At 41.2% G+C, this 19,986-nt stretch overlaps 1 protein-coding gene across 1 annotated transcript; it reads left to right on the top strand.

Moving 5' to 3' along the window:
* Positions 1-3,546: 3,546 nt before the first annotated feature.
* On the top strand, positions 3,547-18,475 carry CLSPN (claspin). The gene is made up of 25 exons (XM_082777504.1): positions 3,547-3,631; positions 4,287-4,410; positions 4,968-5,425; positions 6,001-6,165; positions 6,503-6,571; positions 6,811-6,883; positions 7,089-7,197; positions 7,677-8,218; positions 8,923-9,114; positions 9,972-10,159; positions 10,756-10,961; positions 11,095-11,159; positions 11,570-11,775; positions 12,252-12,412; positions 12,509-12,735; positions 12,892-13,006; positions 13,384-13,462; positions 13,780-13,874; positions 14,502-14,666; positions 14,761-14,882; positions 15,079-15,206; positions 15,714-15,819; positions 16,480-16,562; positions 16,780-16,941; positions 17,153-18,475. Exons 1-25 carry the CDS (start codon positions 3,602-3,604, stop codon positions 17,264-17,266), a joined length of 3,984 nt encoding a protein of 1,327 aa, XP_082633630.1. The 5' UTR covers positions 3,547-3,601; the 3' UTR covers positions 17,267-18,475.
* Positions 18,476-19,986: the final 1,511 nt, after the last annotated feature.

Raw genomic sequence — 19,986 nt, 5'->3', positions numbered from 1 at the left:
CGCACCGCCCCCTGCCGGCGGGGGCGCGCACGCCGCCTCGCACCCTTTCGCCGCCGGCCCGGCAACAGGTGGAGGAGGGGGGGGGGGGGGGCGGTGCGCGGCCCCGTGCGCGGCCCCGAGGGCTGTGGAGGGGAGGTGGGGGCGCCTCAGAGCCTCAACCACCCCCCCCCTCCCGGGATCGGTCAGTGTCACAGTCAAGCTGTGGTGACCCCAAAACAGCCGCTGACAGCCCCCGTGAGGTGGTGGAAATATAAGGGGGTGATAAACCAACCCGTGAGACCCACAAAAAACAGCCGCGGACAGCCCCTGTCAGGTTCTGGAAATATAAGATGGTGCCCAAAGCAAGCCATATAACGCCCCAAAACCAGCCGCTGTCAGCCCCCGTGAGCTGCTGGAAACATAAGGTGGTGCTAAAGCAACCCGTGACACCCCCAAAAACAGCCGCTGACAGCCCCGTGAGTCGCTGGAAATGTAAGGTGGTGCCAAATCGAGCTGTGACACCCCCAAAACCAGCTACTCTCAGCCCCCGTGAGCTTCTAGGAACATAAGATGGTGCCAAACCAACCCGTGACACCCCAAAACCAGCCGCTGTCAGCCCCCATGAGCCACTGGAAATGTGAGGTGGTGCCAAACCCGTCCAAAACACCCCCAAAGCAGCCACTGTCAGCCCCCATGAGCCGCTGGAAATGTAAGACAGTGCCAAATCAACCCATGACACCCCCAAAAACAGGCACTGTCAGCCCCCATCTGCCACTGGAAACCCAAAGCACAGCTCCCTCACCATGGCTTCGTTAGGACTGACAGCAGCTCAGTTAGGACACCCAGCAGCTCACTGTTGGTGTGGGGATCAGGAACAGCGCTGGGATATCACTCAGGGTGCCTGGAAGGCAGCAGCAGTAGGGAACAGGATGGTGCCACCAGGATTTGGGATGTCAGGCTTCTGGGGTGCATGCCAGGACGACCCCGTACCTCACTGCGGCCTGGCCACCTCGCTTCACCTCGCCCTCACGATGAGCTGCTCCCACACGCATCCCTCTCCTCTCTCAATTCTCCACTGGCTCACAAGAAGGTCAGAAGTCAAAACATTCGATAAATAATAAATGCCGAGTCCATCATATTTGCTTTTTTTGAACCTGCAGGGCTGGTATTTTCCAAGACCTTTCCTACAAGTCGAAGCGTCAGAAACCTATTTTAAAATTAAACGAAGCCTGTTATTCTCGTAAAAGTGCCTTACATCAGTTAATAAATACTTAAGGGAAACACCAGTATTACAAGACCAGTCACAAAACTACCATGATGTCTGGCAACGTTTCCAAGCTATTATTCAGCATATCTAAGTATAAAAATATAGAGAAGATATACACAGGACTACACAAATAGTACTTCAAAAAGATGAAGACACAGTCTTTGCCTCAGGAAATTCACAATACCAAGGCTTGGTCCTCAGTCCTACTGAGTAGGGCTACTCAAGACTGTACTTCATAAGTTAGAAATTTTAAAAAGCCAGCAAAGCAATTAACCTGATAAATATTACAAACATGCTGAGGCATCCTGACTGCAAAGTAGCCAGAACCCTATTGCTGTGTTATTCCACCCTTACATTGAAAACACCTACGTGTTTCCAGTGGTGAGGCTGAATCTGGTTATGACAGAAAAAGTTCCGATAGCTTTAGTTCTGAAGATGTTTCTAAATATCTCCCTTTAGAAGGCGTGGAAGGAATATTTTATTTAGTAAAAAATAGACTCACAAACTGCCTTTCAAAAATATCAATCTTACAAAATGGTACCTTACCCAGTGCTTAAAAAAAAACCCACACCACACTTTAGAGTCTCCTTAATGGCAAATGTTTACCAAGAGTTACCAATTCTGTCAGTCCATCTTTCTGCACTAGGTGTGAGCAACAGAACTGTGGATCAGAGAAACCAGAAGTAATCTAACATAGCAGGTAGCTATTTTTATTTTTATTTTTTTCAGTTACAAATGTAGTTACCTGTTTTACGTCTGTGAACAAATAATAGTATGAAACACCAGTTCACTTTATCTAAGCATGTTCTAATTCTATGAACCTGTGGACTGAACAACTAAAAAACCCTTTTCAGATCCAAGTATTTCACCTCATCTACATGAAATTAAAACTCTCAAATAGCTGGTGATAACAGCTTTGTGCTAAAACCCAAATTCCATGGCACAGCACTTTCCCCATGCGGCTTTTTTCTTACAAGGTCTCAAACCATAACAGAGCAATGGGATTACTGTCTTGAGTAAGTACCATGAACTGCTCAGTAGTATTTTTTACTGACAGTCTACCTCGAAAGATCCTCAAATTCTAGGAATTTACTGTGTAATGTGACCACCCTTAATTTGCACTGTCAGCTACCAGTTACAAAACAGCATCAGGAAGCAAAGGGCTGCCCAGCTAGCGCTTCTTTAGCAAAGAACACGGTGTTTTTCAGAAATAGAGTGTTTTGCAGAGAAGGGACAGACTGCCTTAAATACTAGCCAAGTATTTTTGTTGACATTTGCACAACATTCTAAAAAAATCCAAGGCTTTGTTTATTCACAAATGTATTCACTTTTACTTATTTTTTATTTATTTTTAAAGCAGGTAGCTTTGGTACTTAAGTCGGGCCTTATTTTTCCTCTTTTTCTCTGACTCTTGTCTACCTAGTAGTCTGATAGTATCTTAATCACATCATCAATGGTATTTTTGTAGTGCCAGCGCCTGCGTCTCATGACTGGCTCCCGTTCCAAGAAACCAGCCCAGTATTGTGATGTTTGCAGTAAGTTCCACGGACATTTGCTTTTCTCACTTCCTCCGTTCCAAGATTTGTTGGGTATATGGGAACCATCGGAGCAGATTAGCCCATCTGTTCTGCATCCCCCACAGAACTGTGACTGCTACCAAACGCTTCAGATTATTTTTTTTATCTATTATTTTTTATTTATTTATTTTTCCTGGGCTTTGCCTTCAGGGAAACAGCAAACGACTGATGATTTGGGAGAAAAAAAAATGTTATGTTCTACAAAGCTGACTGAAAACTGGAATCTAAACTCCAAATAACTTTAATATCAGTATTTGAGTATCTCAGGGTACGGCCCCTAGCGCTTCTCCGGGTGCCTGCCGCCAGCAGCAAGCTGCGAACCTCTCGAAATTGCCATTTCTGGGGAAGGAAGGAAGGCCGATAGGCATCTGGCGGCCACCTAAACCAGATCAAAACAGTCTTAAACCAGATCAAACCGCTCGGTGCCTCCCTACGGCTCCCTGGGGAGGTTTCCCGAGCACGGGGGCTCGCCTCAGGACCGACCCCGAGCCCCCCCTGTGGGGAAATGGCGGCGGGGACGCCCTGAGGTGAGGGGGAGCCCCCGGCCCCCCCCCCGCCGCCCTCCCCTCAGGCAGCGCCCGGCCCGCCCCGCCCTCGCCCCTCTGATTGGTCAAGTCCTCCTGAAGGGGCGGGACGAGCCGGAGAAAACCCCCCAATAAAACGCCGGGAGGGGAGGGACCTCTAGGGCGGGGCTGGATGGTGATTGGTTGGTTTCCGCGGTGGGCGGAGCTAAGGCAGCGCGCGAAGACTCGAAGCGGTTTCCTACGCGGCCCGGGCCATGGCGGAGGCGGCGGCGGCCCCCGCTGAGGTGAGTCCCGCCGCTCCGCGCCGCCTGCTGGGGGTGAGCACGGGGCTCCCGCAGGCGCGGGGCAGCGGAGAGCCGGGAGGGGCAGCGAGCGAGGCGGCGGCGGCTCCTTGGCTGCCCGGTGACACCGCGTCCGCCTCCCTCTTTCCCTCCCTTTTTGGCGGAAACTACATTTCCCAGCATCCCCTGCGGCGGCGGCTCCCCGCACTTCCGCCTCGCCGCGCGCGCGGGGGGTGCTGGGAAGCGTGAGCTCGGCCTATCCCTGCGGGCGTGCGCGGGGAGGGGCGGGGCCGCGGGGGCGCGCTGGGAAAGGCGGCAGCGAGCCGGGGCGGGCGCGGTGCATGCCGGGAGCGCGCGGGCTGGGGCCGTCGGAGGCGGCCCCTGTGAGGGGAGGATGTAGTCGGTGCTCGCCGCCCGCTGGGGCCGTGGGGCTGCTCCAGCGCGGGCTCTGTTTATTTTTTCCTACGAGCGAGCTCAGCTTAAGCACATTTAAACACTAATAAAGGTTGTTGTGGTGTGTTCTTTATTCATAGAGTGTGAATTAAGCGTGAAAATAGCACGGGGTGAGCGTGGGGGGGGGTCCTGAGCAGGGGCTGGGTGAGGTTGGGCTCTGTGAGGCGCCGCAGCACCAAGGGCGCCCGGTGCTTTGTGCTTGCAGCTGGAAGGTCCTGGCTCGGCCGAGCAGAAGAGCCCTGACAGCGACTCGGACAGCGGGCAGGGCAGCTGCGAGACGGCCTCGCCACGGCTCCTCTTGGCCGGGACAGCGGCTCGTGGTGACGGAGGTCGGTGAGGGGTTGGGAGCTGGGCCTGTGGGCCATTGTCTTCAACAGTTCTTTGCTACAAATAAATTTTTAAGAAGTTAAGACTGACTGACCTCTATGAATCCAAAACATCCTCTTTTGTGCCTTAAAATGTAGGCAGGAAGCTCAAAATCCTCCCCCCAAATAAGTTTTTGAGGTAGAGAAAGTGCAGTGGTAAATCAAATGTGTTTTATTTGCTTATTTCCTTTCCTTTTATGATTTTCTTAATCTACCAAATCTACAATTTGCTTAATCTATGCGCTTACTTACCGTAGTTTCATTATTATTTCAACTCACTAATGTATCAGTGAAGAATTTCCCAATCTGCATTTTCTTTAACAAAGACTTGAAACCTATAACATCAATTTGGATCAATTACCTACACTATAGGGAGACATGGATTCAAAAAATCTGATTTCACGCTGATCAGCTATAGTTGTTGATGTCTGAGAATTTTGACAGGTTGCTTGATAATTAACTCATGAAATTTACCTTTCCACAGCATGCATCACTTCTTGTCTTTTAATATAATCCTTCAGATTCAGAGGAAGAGATTTTTGTGAGTAAAAAAGGAAAAAGCAAGAAGGTGCTTCAAGACAGTGAAAGTGAAGATGGAGAGGATGGCGGCACTCCTGTGCAGAATGACGCTCTGGGTGGAGACATAGAAAGTGGAGAGGAAAAAGAGAATATTCTTGTCCAGAAGAACAAAAAATCTCGTCGGATTCGCCAGCTTCTGCTGGATAGTGATGACAGTGACACTGGAGACCATTTGCAGATTGAAAACCTTGAAACAAGCAGAAAGACTGTCTTGCCTGAGAAGGATTTGGAAGAGGAGAGTCCACTGAAATCTGGGAAAAAATACAGAAAACATGAAAACAATTATGAAGAAGAGACGACTGAAAAAACTGTAGTAAGATCTAGGAGGAAGGAGAAGGAGAGGGAGAGAAGAATTGCATCCATCAAACAGCTGAAAAAAGAAAAGAAGCCTAGAGCAGAGGTATTTGTTTTTGGCAGAAATTCTCACATGCTTTCTCCACTAAGTTTATAACTTAAATTATTTTGTCTCAATGCTTCAGCATCACTTGTGTCAGTGTTACTAGAGGGGCTACAGTATAGAATCCACAAGGATTCATTGTACACCCTGCAAGTCTAACAGTTTCACCTGCCAAGTACAAACCCTGATGCCTGATGATCTAACATCAGAGCATGTGAAGCCAGGCAGGAAATCTTTGAGTTTTGTTTCTAGCTCATCATGGGCTTGTTCTGTGCACAAAGTGCTGTGTTTAGTGTTTCTGCTTTTTGATAGTTTCTGGGGAAAACTTTGGGCTACTTTCAAATTTAAATTCTTCTCTGAATAAACGGCTGCCTGTGAGGTTGCGTATTGTTGCTATTTATAAAATATATATTTCAAATGTAAATTTATTCTGTCCAAACCATTATGTTAAAGATGCCATATACCTATTCTAATTTCTTTCATCAAGATCTTTGGCAGTAATCATAAAATAATTTCAAAGAAATGAATCTGATCTTCTGAATCCAGTTGCATAAATCCTTTATTCTCATGGCACACAGGTGGATGGCGGTGAGACACATCCTTTTAATGACAGTGGCTGTCTTCTTGATGACAAAGAACTCTTCGATAATGGCTTAGAAGAGGAAAATGCTTCGCTCCCAGAGGATGAAGAGTCAATAGAATCGATACGGGCGGCAGTGAAAGACAAAATAAAAAAGTATAAGGTATTGGTGGGAAGTGTTCTATCTGAGCATGTATTAAATTATTTGGCAAGTCTGCTGCTCTGACAGAGAGTAAAACAGGCCTCTGCTTTTTGTTCTTAAAGATGGAGGAATGTTGTTCTGGAAAGCTGTAAAGATAATGCTACAGCAGAAGCTTTGCAAACCTAGCACAAGTATTAGACAGGGTTTGTGTTGGTTTATAAGAATACTCCAGATCCTGTTTTGATGGTTTAGCTGATCAGCTGTAATTCTGTACAACTATTCTGACTTTTGGCTTGTTTGCCCTTTCTAGTTCCTGTACATCCAGTCAAATAAATAAATCTCTTATTGGTTTTCCAAGGGTGAAGGCTACAAACACGTATCTGATGCCAAGAATGAGGATCCTATATCAAAAGAACCAAAAAGGAAGGTGAAGTATTCTTCTATTGTTCATTATAGTGTATAATTAAAAAGCCCTTTATTTCAATTGTCTTGTCTTTTCAGTGCTCTCCTATGTTTTTGTTGGTTTGCTGCTTTTCATTTTCAACTGGCTGCTTTATGCTGACTTCTTTTTACTTGAAAGGGGGAGGAAAAGCTATTTAGAAAGTACAGAGTCCCATATTTTGCTTTCTGACTTCAGAGGTCTCTTTTTTTTTGTCTTCCGTTAAGGAGCGGAAAGCAGCAAGGTTAAGTAAAGAAGCCATTAAACAGTTACATAGTGAGACCCAACGACTTATTAGAGGTAAAACATACTTTTTTTTTTGTATGTAAATGGGTATAAACTATTAAGAAATTTGTTGTATTTGAGTTCTAACCGTGCGCTTTCTGCCTGGACAAATGTATTTACTGCAAAATACTTGCTATTTCAATTCTTTGAATTTCAGAAATAAGAAACAAATGTCTTAGATGACTTTTTAAAATTTTCTTCCACTTTGTTTCTGTGGTAGAATCATCTGTGTCTCTCCCATACCACGTGCCTGAGGCCAAAAGCGTTCATGAATTCTTCAAGCGTCGACATCGACCAATGTGTGAAGGAAATGCCATGGCATTGCTGAAGTAAGGACTTAAACCTTCCTTGTGTATTTTCATAAATGTTGAGGATATCCCAGCTTTGCTTTTGCGGATAGCCAGACTTTGTAGTAGGCATGCTGTAGGACCTGTATCATGTGCACACACCGGCTTTGTGTGCAGCCACATAATGTTTCCAGGTTAATTTTAACTCTTGCTTTAACTGGAAAGTCCTAATGAGAAACTACTACTTTTTCTTAAACTGTTTTAATACCATAAACGCCTTGAAATTTAAGGCAAGTCACTGTTAACAGATGGCAATATTGCAGTTTTGACACTTGTCATACCATTGGGGTAGTCAGGACCTAGTAGCAACCCCAGATGAAGTCATATGCCCTTTTGTCCTTCACCTCTTCCTACATGTTAATGAGAAGAATCAGAAAATTATTTCTTTCTGCCTTTGTTCTCAGCCTCTTCTCCGCTTTCACAATAGGTACAAATGATTGAATTCTTTCTGCCTTCATTAGGTCTACTAACTACCAGCTCACCCTGAATGAAGATCCTGCAGGCACTAAGACCTTAAGTGCAGATTGCAAAGATGGGCAAACAAGAGGTGGTCAGTCAGCAACTAATGAACCAGAAACAAGCCTTGGCAGAGATACGGCTGTGAACAAACCTCTCCCTGATGCAGGGGAGAACTCTACGGTAGACTGTAATGAAAAACCTCAAGAGAATGATGATGATTCTCCTACTGTTACGACTGTAACAACTGTGAGTAATGCAGAAGAACAACAGCACTCTAACTTGCAAAGCACTGACAGCAGTGAACAAAAAAAGAATGAAATTCCTGTAGCAGTTGGAGGCGATGCCCTTGAGCAAAGACATGAAACAGCACCAGGCTTAGAAAGCAATCAGCAAGTGGGGCCTGGATTGGTGGCACAACCTGAAAAAGTGAGGAGGTCCAAACTGGATAAACTTCGTGAACTGGGAATAGACTTGACCATCAAGCCAAGAATCTGCTCTGACAGTGAATCCTTCATAAACCTCGACGAATCCGATTCAAATAAAGGTATAATTGTTATTGTTGTTATCTTGTCAGCTCTACTAAGTCATCAGAGTAAAACTAAATTTAATTGGAAAACCTTTGAGGAACATTGAGGTGATAGAGCAGGTCAGGCACGCTTTCTTACTTGTACAATTTTTTTGCTTAATGTTGGTTTGCGTTTTCTTTCAACTGCATAAAAGGGAGGTTCTGACTCCTTAATATTCAAAAACTTGGAGAAATGCTTAGTGCTAACTATTTAATGTTGAGTGATTTCAGTTCTGTTCTGCTGTAGTGAATTATGCTTGTACTTAAAGCACATGGGAGCACTTTTTCAAAGTGATTCAAAATCAGGCATGCAGTAGTTATCCAGAAACAAAACTGCCTTGTGTTTCATAGTGTTTACCACTGATTTTGCTGTCTGGTGGCTGGAAGGGTAGAGTGGAAGTGAATTTTAAGATGTTGTGGATAAATCATAGTCAATGGTAAAGTCATTTAATATTAACTAATATCAATCGATTACAAGCTACAGCAATAATATTCTGTAATGATGTGTCAAATGTAATTGTTTTACAAATATAAAAAAGTTAAAGGTTTAGAGTTTTTAACTTCCTTAAAATTAACTTCCTTAAAAAATTCTCAAGGCCTACTCTATATACAAATGTAGTGCTTGATGATTTTAAATACTATCAAACTGATTTAATTTGCATTTAATTAATATGTATTTACAGAATTAGAAGCCTTGAAAGCACGTTTCTTGAAGCACACTCTTCAAACATCGAAATCCAAAGCTGAACGGACCATAAACATCAACATTATTCGTAAGGAGACGACATCTGAAGGGAAAGAGGAGTTAAAAGCAGATGTGGTGCCAGCAGTATTAGTTTCAGAGAGCGTGGATGAAACAGTGCACACAAAGCCAGGTTGGTCTGGGAGAAGTAATGATGCTTGATTTGGAAATTGCTTTTTTTTTTTTTTCTTTTTTTCCCCTCCTGTTTCCCCAGCTCCTAGTGCTGCCCCATGAAATAGAGATAAATGAATCTTTATTTGCAAAATTAATTTGTTTAGATTTTCCTAATGGATATCGCTGTTTTAGGAAACAAGTCTTGATTAGACCTCATAAATAGCACTAGCCACTGTAGATCAGGCTGCCACAGTTAGATTTTTTGTTAGTGGTCCGATGGATTTCTCCCTATCCTTACCAAACTTTTATATGAAATATGAATACACTAAATGTAACTCTCAGATTCAGTGTGAAGAACTATTCTTATTTGGTAGATCTCTTATGCTTCCTTAATTCTATATTGCAGTTCCTACTAAAAGTGTATAGATTTGCAAGCAAAAATATATGTGGAACGTGACTCTCACATGGTATCCCTTAAAAGAAATAGATCATTTGACTGATCCTATGGGCATGCATTATTTTTAGCTGCTCTTAATTATTTCATGTGCTGTAGCACATCTGCCCATGGCAACTGGAAGCTGTTGCTCCCCAAAGACCCAGTGGAAAGACAGAGCCTATTCTTATGCAGAGGGCTGTGCCCATGGCGTTTATGGATAATGAGGAATCTTGATAATTCATGAGACTGTGTCGCTTCTTGAAATGGAACTCGTTGAAACTAACTCCCTAGCTCTTCCAGCTGGCAGATCAATTCATAAAAACACTTTAAAACCCTTCTTTTATTCGCTTTTTGTGTGTGTAACTGTATTAGATTGGCTAATTAACTTAAGGATTCTTTGTAGTAGGTCTAAATATATTAATTTATTCATTTCTGTCCAGGTGAAAAGCTACAAGTGCTGAAGGCTAAACTCCAGGAGGCCATGAAGCTCCGCAGGACTGAGGAACGCCAGAAACGGCAAGCATTGTTTAAACTGGATAATGAGGACATGCTGGAAGAAGAAGAGGAGGAGGAGGAAGAGATGACAGATGAGTCTGAGTCTGAAGAAGAAGAAGAAGGCAATCATGAGGTTTGTATGCGACATTTTACATAACTCACTCAGCTTCTCAATTCTGCTGTCTTTCTGCAACGACATTAAACTTTTGTACACTATTAATATTGGGAAGTTACCAGTAATTCTTAAAAATTAAAAAAAACAAATGCTACAGTTATATTGTTCAGTGTTTTTGTAGTATATAAAACTGAACGTATTAGTTTTTTCTTTTTTTTTTCATAAGCAGCATTAAAAACAGATATAAGTATATAAAAGATCCTTGTACCACCTATATAAAGTGTCACCAGGAAATTATATACAAAATAGCTCCTTGGCTCATTCCTACCAGAGAACAATTTCTATGGGATGTATGCATACCTAACTGATATCACCTTCCCGATCTGGTGTGGACTTTGCCACAGCTTTTCAGTCTTTAAAAAGGGTCAGAACAGCATGGCTGTTTCAAGCACCTCTCTACCAGTTGTCTTAAAGTGAAATAGGGACATGGAGGAACCGACAGTGTAATTCAGTTTTGTCCTCCATACGTTAAAATATTTTCTCAAAAAAAGCACACAAGGGCAGGTCAAAGCAATGGCCAGCATATATCTGATGTATTTGTGGATGCTCTTTAGACTCTGGAATATCTGCTTGATGAGGCAGAGGAAGAAGATGATGATGATTCAGAAGAGAAACATGTTGAAGATGGTGATAAAGAAACTGACAAAGAATCAATCGATGGAGAAAAGGTGGAGCAATCAGTGCATTGTGCTTCTGTTCCTAAACCACCTTCAACAGAGTCTACATTGATGCTTTTTAAGGACAGCTCCTCCAAAATGGGGTAAATAAACAAAACTTTAAGAATGGTCGCTGAGCAATTTTAAATTTAAGATACATGGTATATATTTTTTGATACTTTTTTTTTTGTAATTAGTTATCATCTATACCAGCAAATGCATTTTATTTAATTGCAGATACTCTCTTCCTGAAGAGAAACTTGAAAATGAAGAAGCTGCAGACAAGGGATCTAGCAAGTTAGGTAAAGTAGAACTGCTATGAAGCTAGCAGTTACTTTTTGTTTTCACATGTCACGTGTAGAAGTTTCTATTCATGTTTGGTATTTGATAGTCCTGTTATTTCATTACCTGTATATTTACACGATGTGACTATGAAAGTTACGACTCCTGATAATTTAGGAGAGCTTGAAAAAACTAGAGGGGAAAAAAAGGTTCAAAATTATACTGGGGAAAAGAATAGAAACAGAAATCAATATCGTGTTGCACTTTTAAAACTGAATTTCCTGAATCCTTTAGGGAAAAAAATCCATCATAAGTGCAAAATGATGAATTTTTAGCAAGGTGTCTGTGTTGCAAAATAGTATCTTAAGGTTTTACTGGATTACAAGAAAAAAAAAAAAGCATTATATTTAACTATTTCCCTTCTTTTCAGAAGATGATGATTCCTTTTCTCTACCAACGCCAGCAAAAGAGAATAGCCATAACAGCAGCTTTGAGTTGATTGGCTCCATGATTCCATCGTATCAGCCCTGTAACAAACAGATGTCACGTGGAGGGAACTTCTTATCTGCAGCAGGAGGTTTCAGGTCACCTTCCCCAGGCTTTTTCAAAACAAGCTTTATCAGCTCTGCTTCCAAGGTAAGGTTCTTTCTCCTCTTCTTGTCATATATGAACATGATGGATAGCGAATTAATGTATCTTATGACCATCACGTGTATCAAAAAATAACACCAGATGAAGACATTGAGTCAAGTGCTTTTATATGAGTAAGACTTCGGGGACAGTTTGCTTTTCCTGGAGCTTCCAAATGTCTTGACATTGGGTGAGAATGTCATTATAAAAACTTCTAAAACATCAAAGAAAAGATGCTATAATCTGGTTTTGATTTCTAAAATATGCATGTTGTCATATTTTTAAGTGTGCTCACGTGGACTGCACAACATTTGACATCAGTGAACTTTTGATTTATCAGAGCGATGTGGAAATATTTTAACTTCTTTTTAGTCTGCATGGTCTTTATCCTTTAAAACAGATTAAATATTTTATCCAATTCTTGCTTTTGATTTCTAAGATTGCAGAGTAAATAACTTGTACATTTTTACCTCTTTTCATAGAGCTCAGGAAAGATGTCTGAACCCTCTCTTCCTATAGAAGACTCCCAGGACCTGTATAATGCTTCTCCTGAACCCAAAAGCTTATTTCCAGGGGCTGGAGAGTCACAGTTTCAATTTTCTCTGGAAGATGACACTCAGAGCCAGCTGCTTGATGCAGATGGGTAAGTTACAGGTGTAAAGAATAACATTTAGTGTCCTTTAACAGAAATGGGACATACAAAACAGCAAGGATTTTCTAATTATGGACTTTATTTCAGGTTCTTGAATGTGGGACAACATAGGAATAAATACCAGTCCTCAAAGCATCAGCTCACTCTAGCTAGTATGGATGAGAACGCAATGGATGCAAACATGGATGAATTGTTGGACTTGTGTTCTGGACAGTTCACCAGTCAAGCTGAGCATGTGCCAAATTCCAGCAGCAACAAAAAGCAGCCCATGGAAGAACTGCTCAATCTTTGCTCAGGAAAATTTGTGTCTCAGAGTATGTCCTGAATTCTACTCCCAGCTTTGCTGGTGACTTGGTTTATAAGCTTTACACTAACATATGTTTTAATTCTGGTCACCAATGCAGGATGTGGAATGTTCTAAGAGTTATACATATCTGTCTAATGAGTTGTCATCTTATTGGTTTTTGTAGCAGGTTCTCCAACATGGGCTTCATCAGCATCTTCCAAGGCAGAAAAAGACAGTGACATAGAAGATCCAATGGCAGAAGCACTAGCGCTTTGTTCAGGCTCTTTTCCCACAGACAGGTTAGCATTACTCTTCAGAAACGTACAAAAGTTTATGGCAGTAGCTGTCTCATTTCACTGGTGATGTGTTTTCGTGTTCGACATCAATTCAAAATGGTGCAGTCAAAAATGTGGTCTGTTCTGGAGGTGAAAGAGAGGAAGTTGTTCAACTATTTCTCTTCAAATCAGCAGCACATGCTGTTTTCCACAACTACTGTGAGGGGAAATCCATCTTTTGTCAGCTGCATGACATTCAGGTGCTCTTTGAACAGTGCTAGATTATTCTCTCTAGAACCTGAGATCACCAGAAGTAACAGCTGAAGTCTAGCCTTGAGTTGTGGAAAGACATCACTAGGTGTCAAATGAGAACATGTTTCTTTCATTTAATTTTTCCATAGGGAGGAGGAGGATGAGGAGCAAGAAGAACTTGGTGATTTTCAGCTTTTAACAGATGACAATGCCTTTGATAGTGAAGAGGTATGAACTGATAAAGGAAAATGCTAGTGAATTCTGACTTTGAGAACTCAATTTATCTACTTAATTTTTTAATGTATCTGTCAACACAAGGTACAATTTCTTCCAAAACAAGTACTGAAACATTTCTGAGAGCAATTTAGATCATTCAAAATGTCTCTGTAATATTGTGGTATACCGGATAAAGAGTCTTAGCGTAGCAAATCCTAAAAATGTGTGGTGTTTTAGTCTGTGTTTGACTGAAAGACAGAAGACGTTGTCATTACAAAGCAAACCACTTCCATAAATTCCTTAATTTCTGAAAACTTTCTCTTTGACAGGATGAAAAAAGCAGAGACAGTGATGCTGAAGAAGCAGAAATAAGTGATGAAGAAGAACAATTGCTGAGACGTAGACAGGGCTTGAAAAAAAAACTGTAAGTGTGTGCATGTATTTTATATCTTAATTGCCAGAAAGATTAGAACATAATAGCACTAGAAATTTAGTCTATAGTTATTTCTTCCCCAGCACTATTAGCTCAGGTGCTGTTAGTATCAAGACGTTTATGTGATTGTGTTGTTGGCTCTGGTTATTGTTTTTCTTTTTTTTGCTTTGGTGCTGTCATACTGCATGAGTTAACTACGTTGCTGGTTGGTTAGAGAGGATTACAGATGGCAATCAAAAAGCCAGGATGAAAGCAATGCGGCATTTTTAATTTATTTTTTAAACCAAATTGAGGGTGCAGGGGTATTGCTGTCATTCTTTGTGTGTTAAGGTCTTTATTTGTCCTAGCAGGGAAGACATCTGGTTGGCAGCTATCATTGTCATCACATTTGGCAGGCAACTGATGAGAATCTGGTGGATGGCAGACATTTGGGGTTGTTATGTATTGGCAGGCTGTATGCACAAATGTGCAAGAATGCAAGTCTTAGCCCTTTTGAAAACTAAAGATGAGTCATTTCTTTTTCAGAATATTTGCTAATCTTACATCAAAAAGTTCTCAGGAGACTCCTGTGGTGGTCATTGGTCTACCAAACTAAACTCTTCTAATGTTCTTTGATAGAAACCTGCAGGATTTCATGGAAGATGAAGCTGAGCTGTCAGGGAGTGACGTGGGAAGTGAGGATGAATACGATGGCGAAGAGCTGGATGAATATGAAGAAGAGATTATTGATGAGGAACTCCCAAGTGAAGCGGAATTAGGAAATCAAGTACAAAAATTACACATGTCAGTGACAGTATTGGTGTATATTTGTGTGTGTGAGGTTGTGGCTCTCAGGTATAATTTGGACTAAGCCTCTCCCTTTCTCTTGCGTTAATAGGAAGGTAGTGCTTGATGATGACAAGCGACAGTTACGTTTGTACCAAGAGAGGTACCTCATCGACGGTGACCTGCACAGCGATGGCCCTGGCAGAATGAGGAAATTCAGATGGAAAAATATAGGTGACTGTCAGATCTGTTTGTAGTAAATATGGGGTGAAAGATTGGAGAGATGATGTATGTATTTAGAAAACAGGACTCACTCTTTCAGAAGAAAACAGTCTTCTGGAAATATTTTTATATTACTTTTTATCTTGTGCTTGTCTGTATATGCCTCCTTTTAATTTTGCTAGCTAACTATTTTTTTCTCTTTGTCTAGATGATGCTTCACAGGTTGACTTGTTTCAGAGGGATTCAGATAATGATGATGAAAATGAACAGTTTGATGAAACTGAAGTGAAATGGAGGAAAGAACGATTTGAGCGAGAACAGTGGCTTCGTGAGCAGGTATTAGTTAGCTTCTAGAAAGGCATCTTGTTCAGTTCTTCTCTGTACCGTTGCTAGATGTGAAATTGCTAGTTCCTCAAGTTAAGTTCTGGAAAAAATAACATTCATAGATAATCTTTGTTTTTCATCATGAATTCTGCTCTTTCTCTTCCACAAGTATCGTACAGAGAGAAACTAATTCGGAAGGGAGAGGCAAAACAACTCGGTTCTCAAACAAGTCAGCTTCAAAGTTGGAATAGTTTTTCTTATGCTGGGAGCACAACTCACCTAGTATCAAATCTTGTAAAACTTAGGGTTTTGTCAGCTGAATGTGAAGTTAGAAGCTTGTTGCCCCTTACTAGATTGAGGGTTATAAAATACCTAAGAAATTGCAATAAACTTTTATGGTAGAAAGTAAATGAATATATAAATTTACATAATGGAAGGACTTGGTCTATGTAAATTACTGAGTGTTCATTCTTAATGTTTTGTAAAATTGAAAACGCTCCTATCTTCTCTTTGCTACAGAAGGAAAAAAATAAAGAGCAGGAGGAGGAGGAGGAAGACATTGGTGAAGACAGCCAATTCATGAAACTAGCAAAAAAAGTAACTGCTAAGTCCCTACAGAAGAAAGGTAGGCTTGCCTTTTTTATTATTATTATTTAAACGATAGTCAAAGAGAGGGAAACCTTAAGTCATCATTACCTCTAACCTCTAGTCATCATTAACTAGTCTCCAGTGAACCAGGACTTCTAGGACTTGAAAAGATAAAGATAGTGCAGCTTTGTGTTTTCAGTGCCTTAAGTTTGACAACTGTGTGTATATAATTAATAAAACAGTGTGTTACTTCTTGAAAACAGTTGTAGAGGAATTTATTTCCACTCTACATCTTTTTTTAGTCTCTTATTCTTCATTTGCTTGCCTTTAAGCTGTGGAGAAGTAGACTGTAAGTGATGTGCTGCCTAGCAGTTTCTCCAAATACCTTAAAGAAAGATAAAGACTTCAGGAAAAGCTGCGTAAGGTAGTGAAGATAAATTTAGGTTTTCCCTGGCTGTAGTAAAAGCATTACTCCCAAGTGTGCAAAGCTGTTTCTAAACCAATTTTTCCCTTCTAAATGATAGATTGTTCTGGCAATTAGTACTATCAGTTGTACAGCTTGTAGTATAATTTAATGCATTTTTTTTTCTGCAGTATTTACTGTCTGTTGTCAATTCTGAGTTCCTCAGTTTGATATAAAGTATTATTCTTCCAAACTAAGTTCAAAAACTGAAAATCTCTTATTTGTCTCTGCTAGCAAGCCCAGCAACAGTGGTACAAGACACAAAACTATTACCCAGGAACCCGTTTGAAGCATTCAGACCTGCCAGTGATATTCAGGTAATGGTTCTGGCACTTCAAAACTGCTTCTGTAGAACACCTCCAAGTCAGCTAACCCTAGATTCTGGCTGTGTCTGATTTCTATGATAGTGATGAAATGCTGTTAGCAAGTAACAGTTTGGTGGGGAGTAGTCTTTTCTATTAAGAGTAACCTACTAAAACATCTCTTTCTTTTCTTTGCGTGAGTGTTTTAATGCAGCGTTTCTTTGTTCTTCAGATAAAAAACGGGTCTCTCTTGAACAGACCTAAAGCCGTCCTTCAGAAGCTAGCAGCAATGTCAGATCTTAATCCAAATGTGCCTCGAAATTCAAGGAATTTTGTCTTTCACACGCTTTCCCCAGACAAGAATGAAGAAGCAAAGGAGAAATCAAAACATCAGGTAAAGATTTGTGTGGGAATATGCTGCCAATTTTGTAGATTAGTTAAACATACAGACACCAAACATTGCCAAGTAGTTAAGAGCGTTGCTGTTTTAAATACCCTGTGGTTTCCTGTTGTACTGATATGTGATCTCACAGCAAATAACTGTTATAATTCAGAATTTAAACTTGGAGATTTTGTGTGTTCTAATTTTATCTGTTCCCCTGCAGGTGAAGAAAAGAGGTCCTACTGCGGTAATAACATCTCTGGCCAAATGTCCCAGGATTGACAGCACAGAGGACACGAGTCAAAGTCGAAGTATATTCCAATACTTAGAGAGCTGAAATCTTCTGTTTAGGGCCAGAATTTATTTCTCATCTCTGTCAGTTGCAGTTTGATTTGCAAATCTCTGCCAGCAATCATCAGGAAGGTAAACAAATTGCTGTACACTGTCCTTCCTGCTCCAGCTTTCTTCTCAAGTTCCAGTAATTTCCAAGCAATGGTCTAGTTTATTCCCCTTGTTTTACTTAGTGCTCCGTGATGAGATTACAAAGACCATACTTGGTTTGGAATGCTGACTTTGTCTCTCCCAAGCATTAAGGAAATTTACACTACTGTCTGCCATGCTCATGGAATCTCACATGTTTCAATGGTATCGGTTCCATCTGAAAACACCATTCATGTGATAGATACAACTCAGAGATGCTGTGGTTAGCTTAAAGCACAGATGAAAGATGTATTCCTGCAGGTTTAGGTACAAGGAAAGCAGTATTAACTACGGCAGGATGTATGTTGTTTACACTTGCAGTACTAAGGTAGCTGTGTCTCCCTTCAGTGTCTTGTTTTCTTAACATTAAGCATTTATTAGCTTCATAACTTCAGAAGCTCTGATGTACATTTGTAATATATGTTTTTTAAAAGTCCACAGTCTTTTATAAGGCAGTATGATGAGGGTTTCTTTCCCTTTTTCCTTTTTGTTTTTAAAATTTGTATTCATACACATGCACATGAATGTGTGAGTGGAGAGGGAAGAATGTGAGTAACAGATACAGGAGAGGAAAAGGATGTGTGCGGGTTGCTTTTTTTGTTTGGTTTGCCCAAGTGAAAACTCTAGTAAATTATCTGCCCCCTTGTTTTCATGGAAGCTGTGCTTATCCATGACAAATCATCTACTTCTGAACAGCGAGAAATGGAAGGCCTTCTGTAGAATGAGGAAAGTAGGTAATAAAGAATCACTATTCACAGTTATTCTAAATAGCGTGAAAGAAACTTGAGACACAATATACAGCATTTCTGACCTTTCTGATTATATGTTGAATGTGTTTACTATAGACACTGTTATGGTAGTGCAATTAAACATCTTTCTAAAACTTGATGTCATGTACGTAGGTTGCCCACTCCGTCAGAGAAGAATTGTGAACTGTAAATTTTGTAATGCTGTAAGCATATGCCTGGTGTGCCACATGTAAAATATTTTACTGTATATTATGTTTATAAAGAATTATGGTACCAGTTGGAGTGCAATTTTACAATAAAACATGTTTTTAATTTTGGAGGCAGTTGGAATTAATTTACAGTATATCACTCAGTTGTTTTATTATTTTTTTTAATGTTCATCTATCTGCTTCCCCCTGTGCTTTCACAGCCCTGACTGCTTCCTTCACCAGGAGCAGCTGCCTTAATACTGGAATATGACAAAACAACCCCCTGGTGTTTATTGGAGTGTAAATTCTCAAGTCTTCTACTTGGGTTCAATTTGTATACAGTTCTTGGTCCTAAGAATACATTTCTTTCTACTGCTTCAATAGTTCTGGTTTTGTTAGTTCCTAGACAAAACTTGCTTTATCATTGGCTTGAGGCAAGCTTGCTGCCCCTTGTTACTGGATTTGAAGTGGTAGGCTGGATGTGGCATCTCAATCCAGCCTCTTAGAATAAATTTTTTTGCAAGTATTTCACCATTCGTATTTTATTTCATGTGTAGAGCAAGGCTGGAGTTCATTCCACTTGGCCATGCTGCTCCTAGCTATGCAGATGCAGTAGCTTGGCTTCTGTAATTCTCTGTGGGCAGAAGTAGCTCTCCCAACTGAAGCCTCACTGGCTGCTGTAAATTTACAAAGCAATCTGCTTGTTTACAGCTGTGATAGCAGCATTGCACTCTGCTGGGACTGAACAGAGTGTGCTAAAGGTGAGGTAAGTGTACACGAGGACCAGAGCTGTGCAATCCCTCAAACTTAGCCAAAAAGTGAAGAACTGAAAATAGGGTTGGAAGGGCTGCACAAGCATTTTGGTGAAGAAAAGAACAAAAACAGATGCATGTGAATGGAATAAGTTGCTGTAACAGTGCACCCATCCCTGCAAGCTTTTGCAAAATGTAATGGTTGGGCAAACCAACCCTATTTCAGGTCATTCTAGCAATTAGTATATCTGGATTTTAGGGCTGGGGTTTGAAAAAGCTTTTTACGCAAGAGACTACTATGCAGCTAATTCTCTATCAACAATTGTTTGCACTGGATTCTAAATTGTAGTAATTCAGCCGATTTACTAGACAGAAACATTCAAAGCTGCAAAATTCGGCACCTTTTATTAACTCTGCCGATATGCCTGCCACTAGAGAGCAGCAAGAGAATGCTCTTCCCCTAACCCAGGGGGAAGGAAATATGATTAAAGCTTAAACCATACTCTGACTCAAAGGGAAATTGTTACACTTTTCCGTGCTCTACAGCATTGCGCAGAATTAAATTAGCCTCTTCCCTAATTAGACCTATAATTGCTACATTTTTGCATCAGAAGGCAGTAGCTTGGAGAGCTGGGTTGAAGAGGAACACTTTCAGAGGGCTGGCTGTGCCACAGGGGTCTTACCAGCCTCTGCTTGGCGTGTGGCAGCCACAAAGCTGGCGTTTGGTTTTTCCTCCCCTCAGCACAGAGCTGAGAGCCAGCCGAAAGCTGTTTTGCTTGTTCCTGAGCTCAGCTCCTAAGCAGAAAAATCTGACAGGGCCTGAAGAGCTTACACGCTGGAACGCGCTGAATGGGAAGATTTCTGGCAATCGCTGTTTGGAACAAACGT

The sequence above is a fragment of the Aythya marila genome, assembly GCF_965140915.1.
Source record: "Aythya marila genome assembly, chromosome: 22".
Lineage (NCBI taxonomy): Eukaryota > Metazoa > Chordata > Aves > Anseriformes > Anatidae > Aythya > Aythya marila.
Note: the sequence above shows the minus strand (reverse complement) of the source record. Positions and strands in the feature narration are given on the sequence as shown.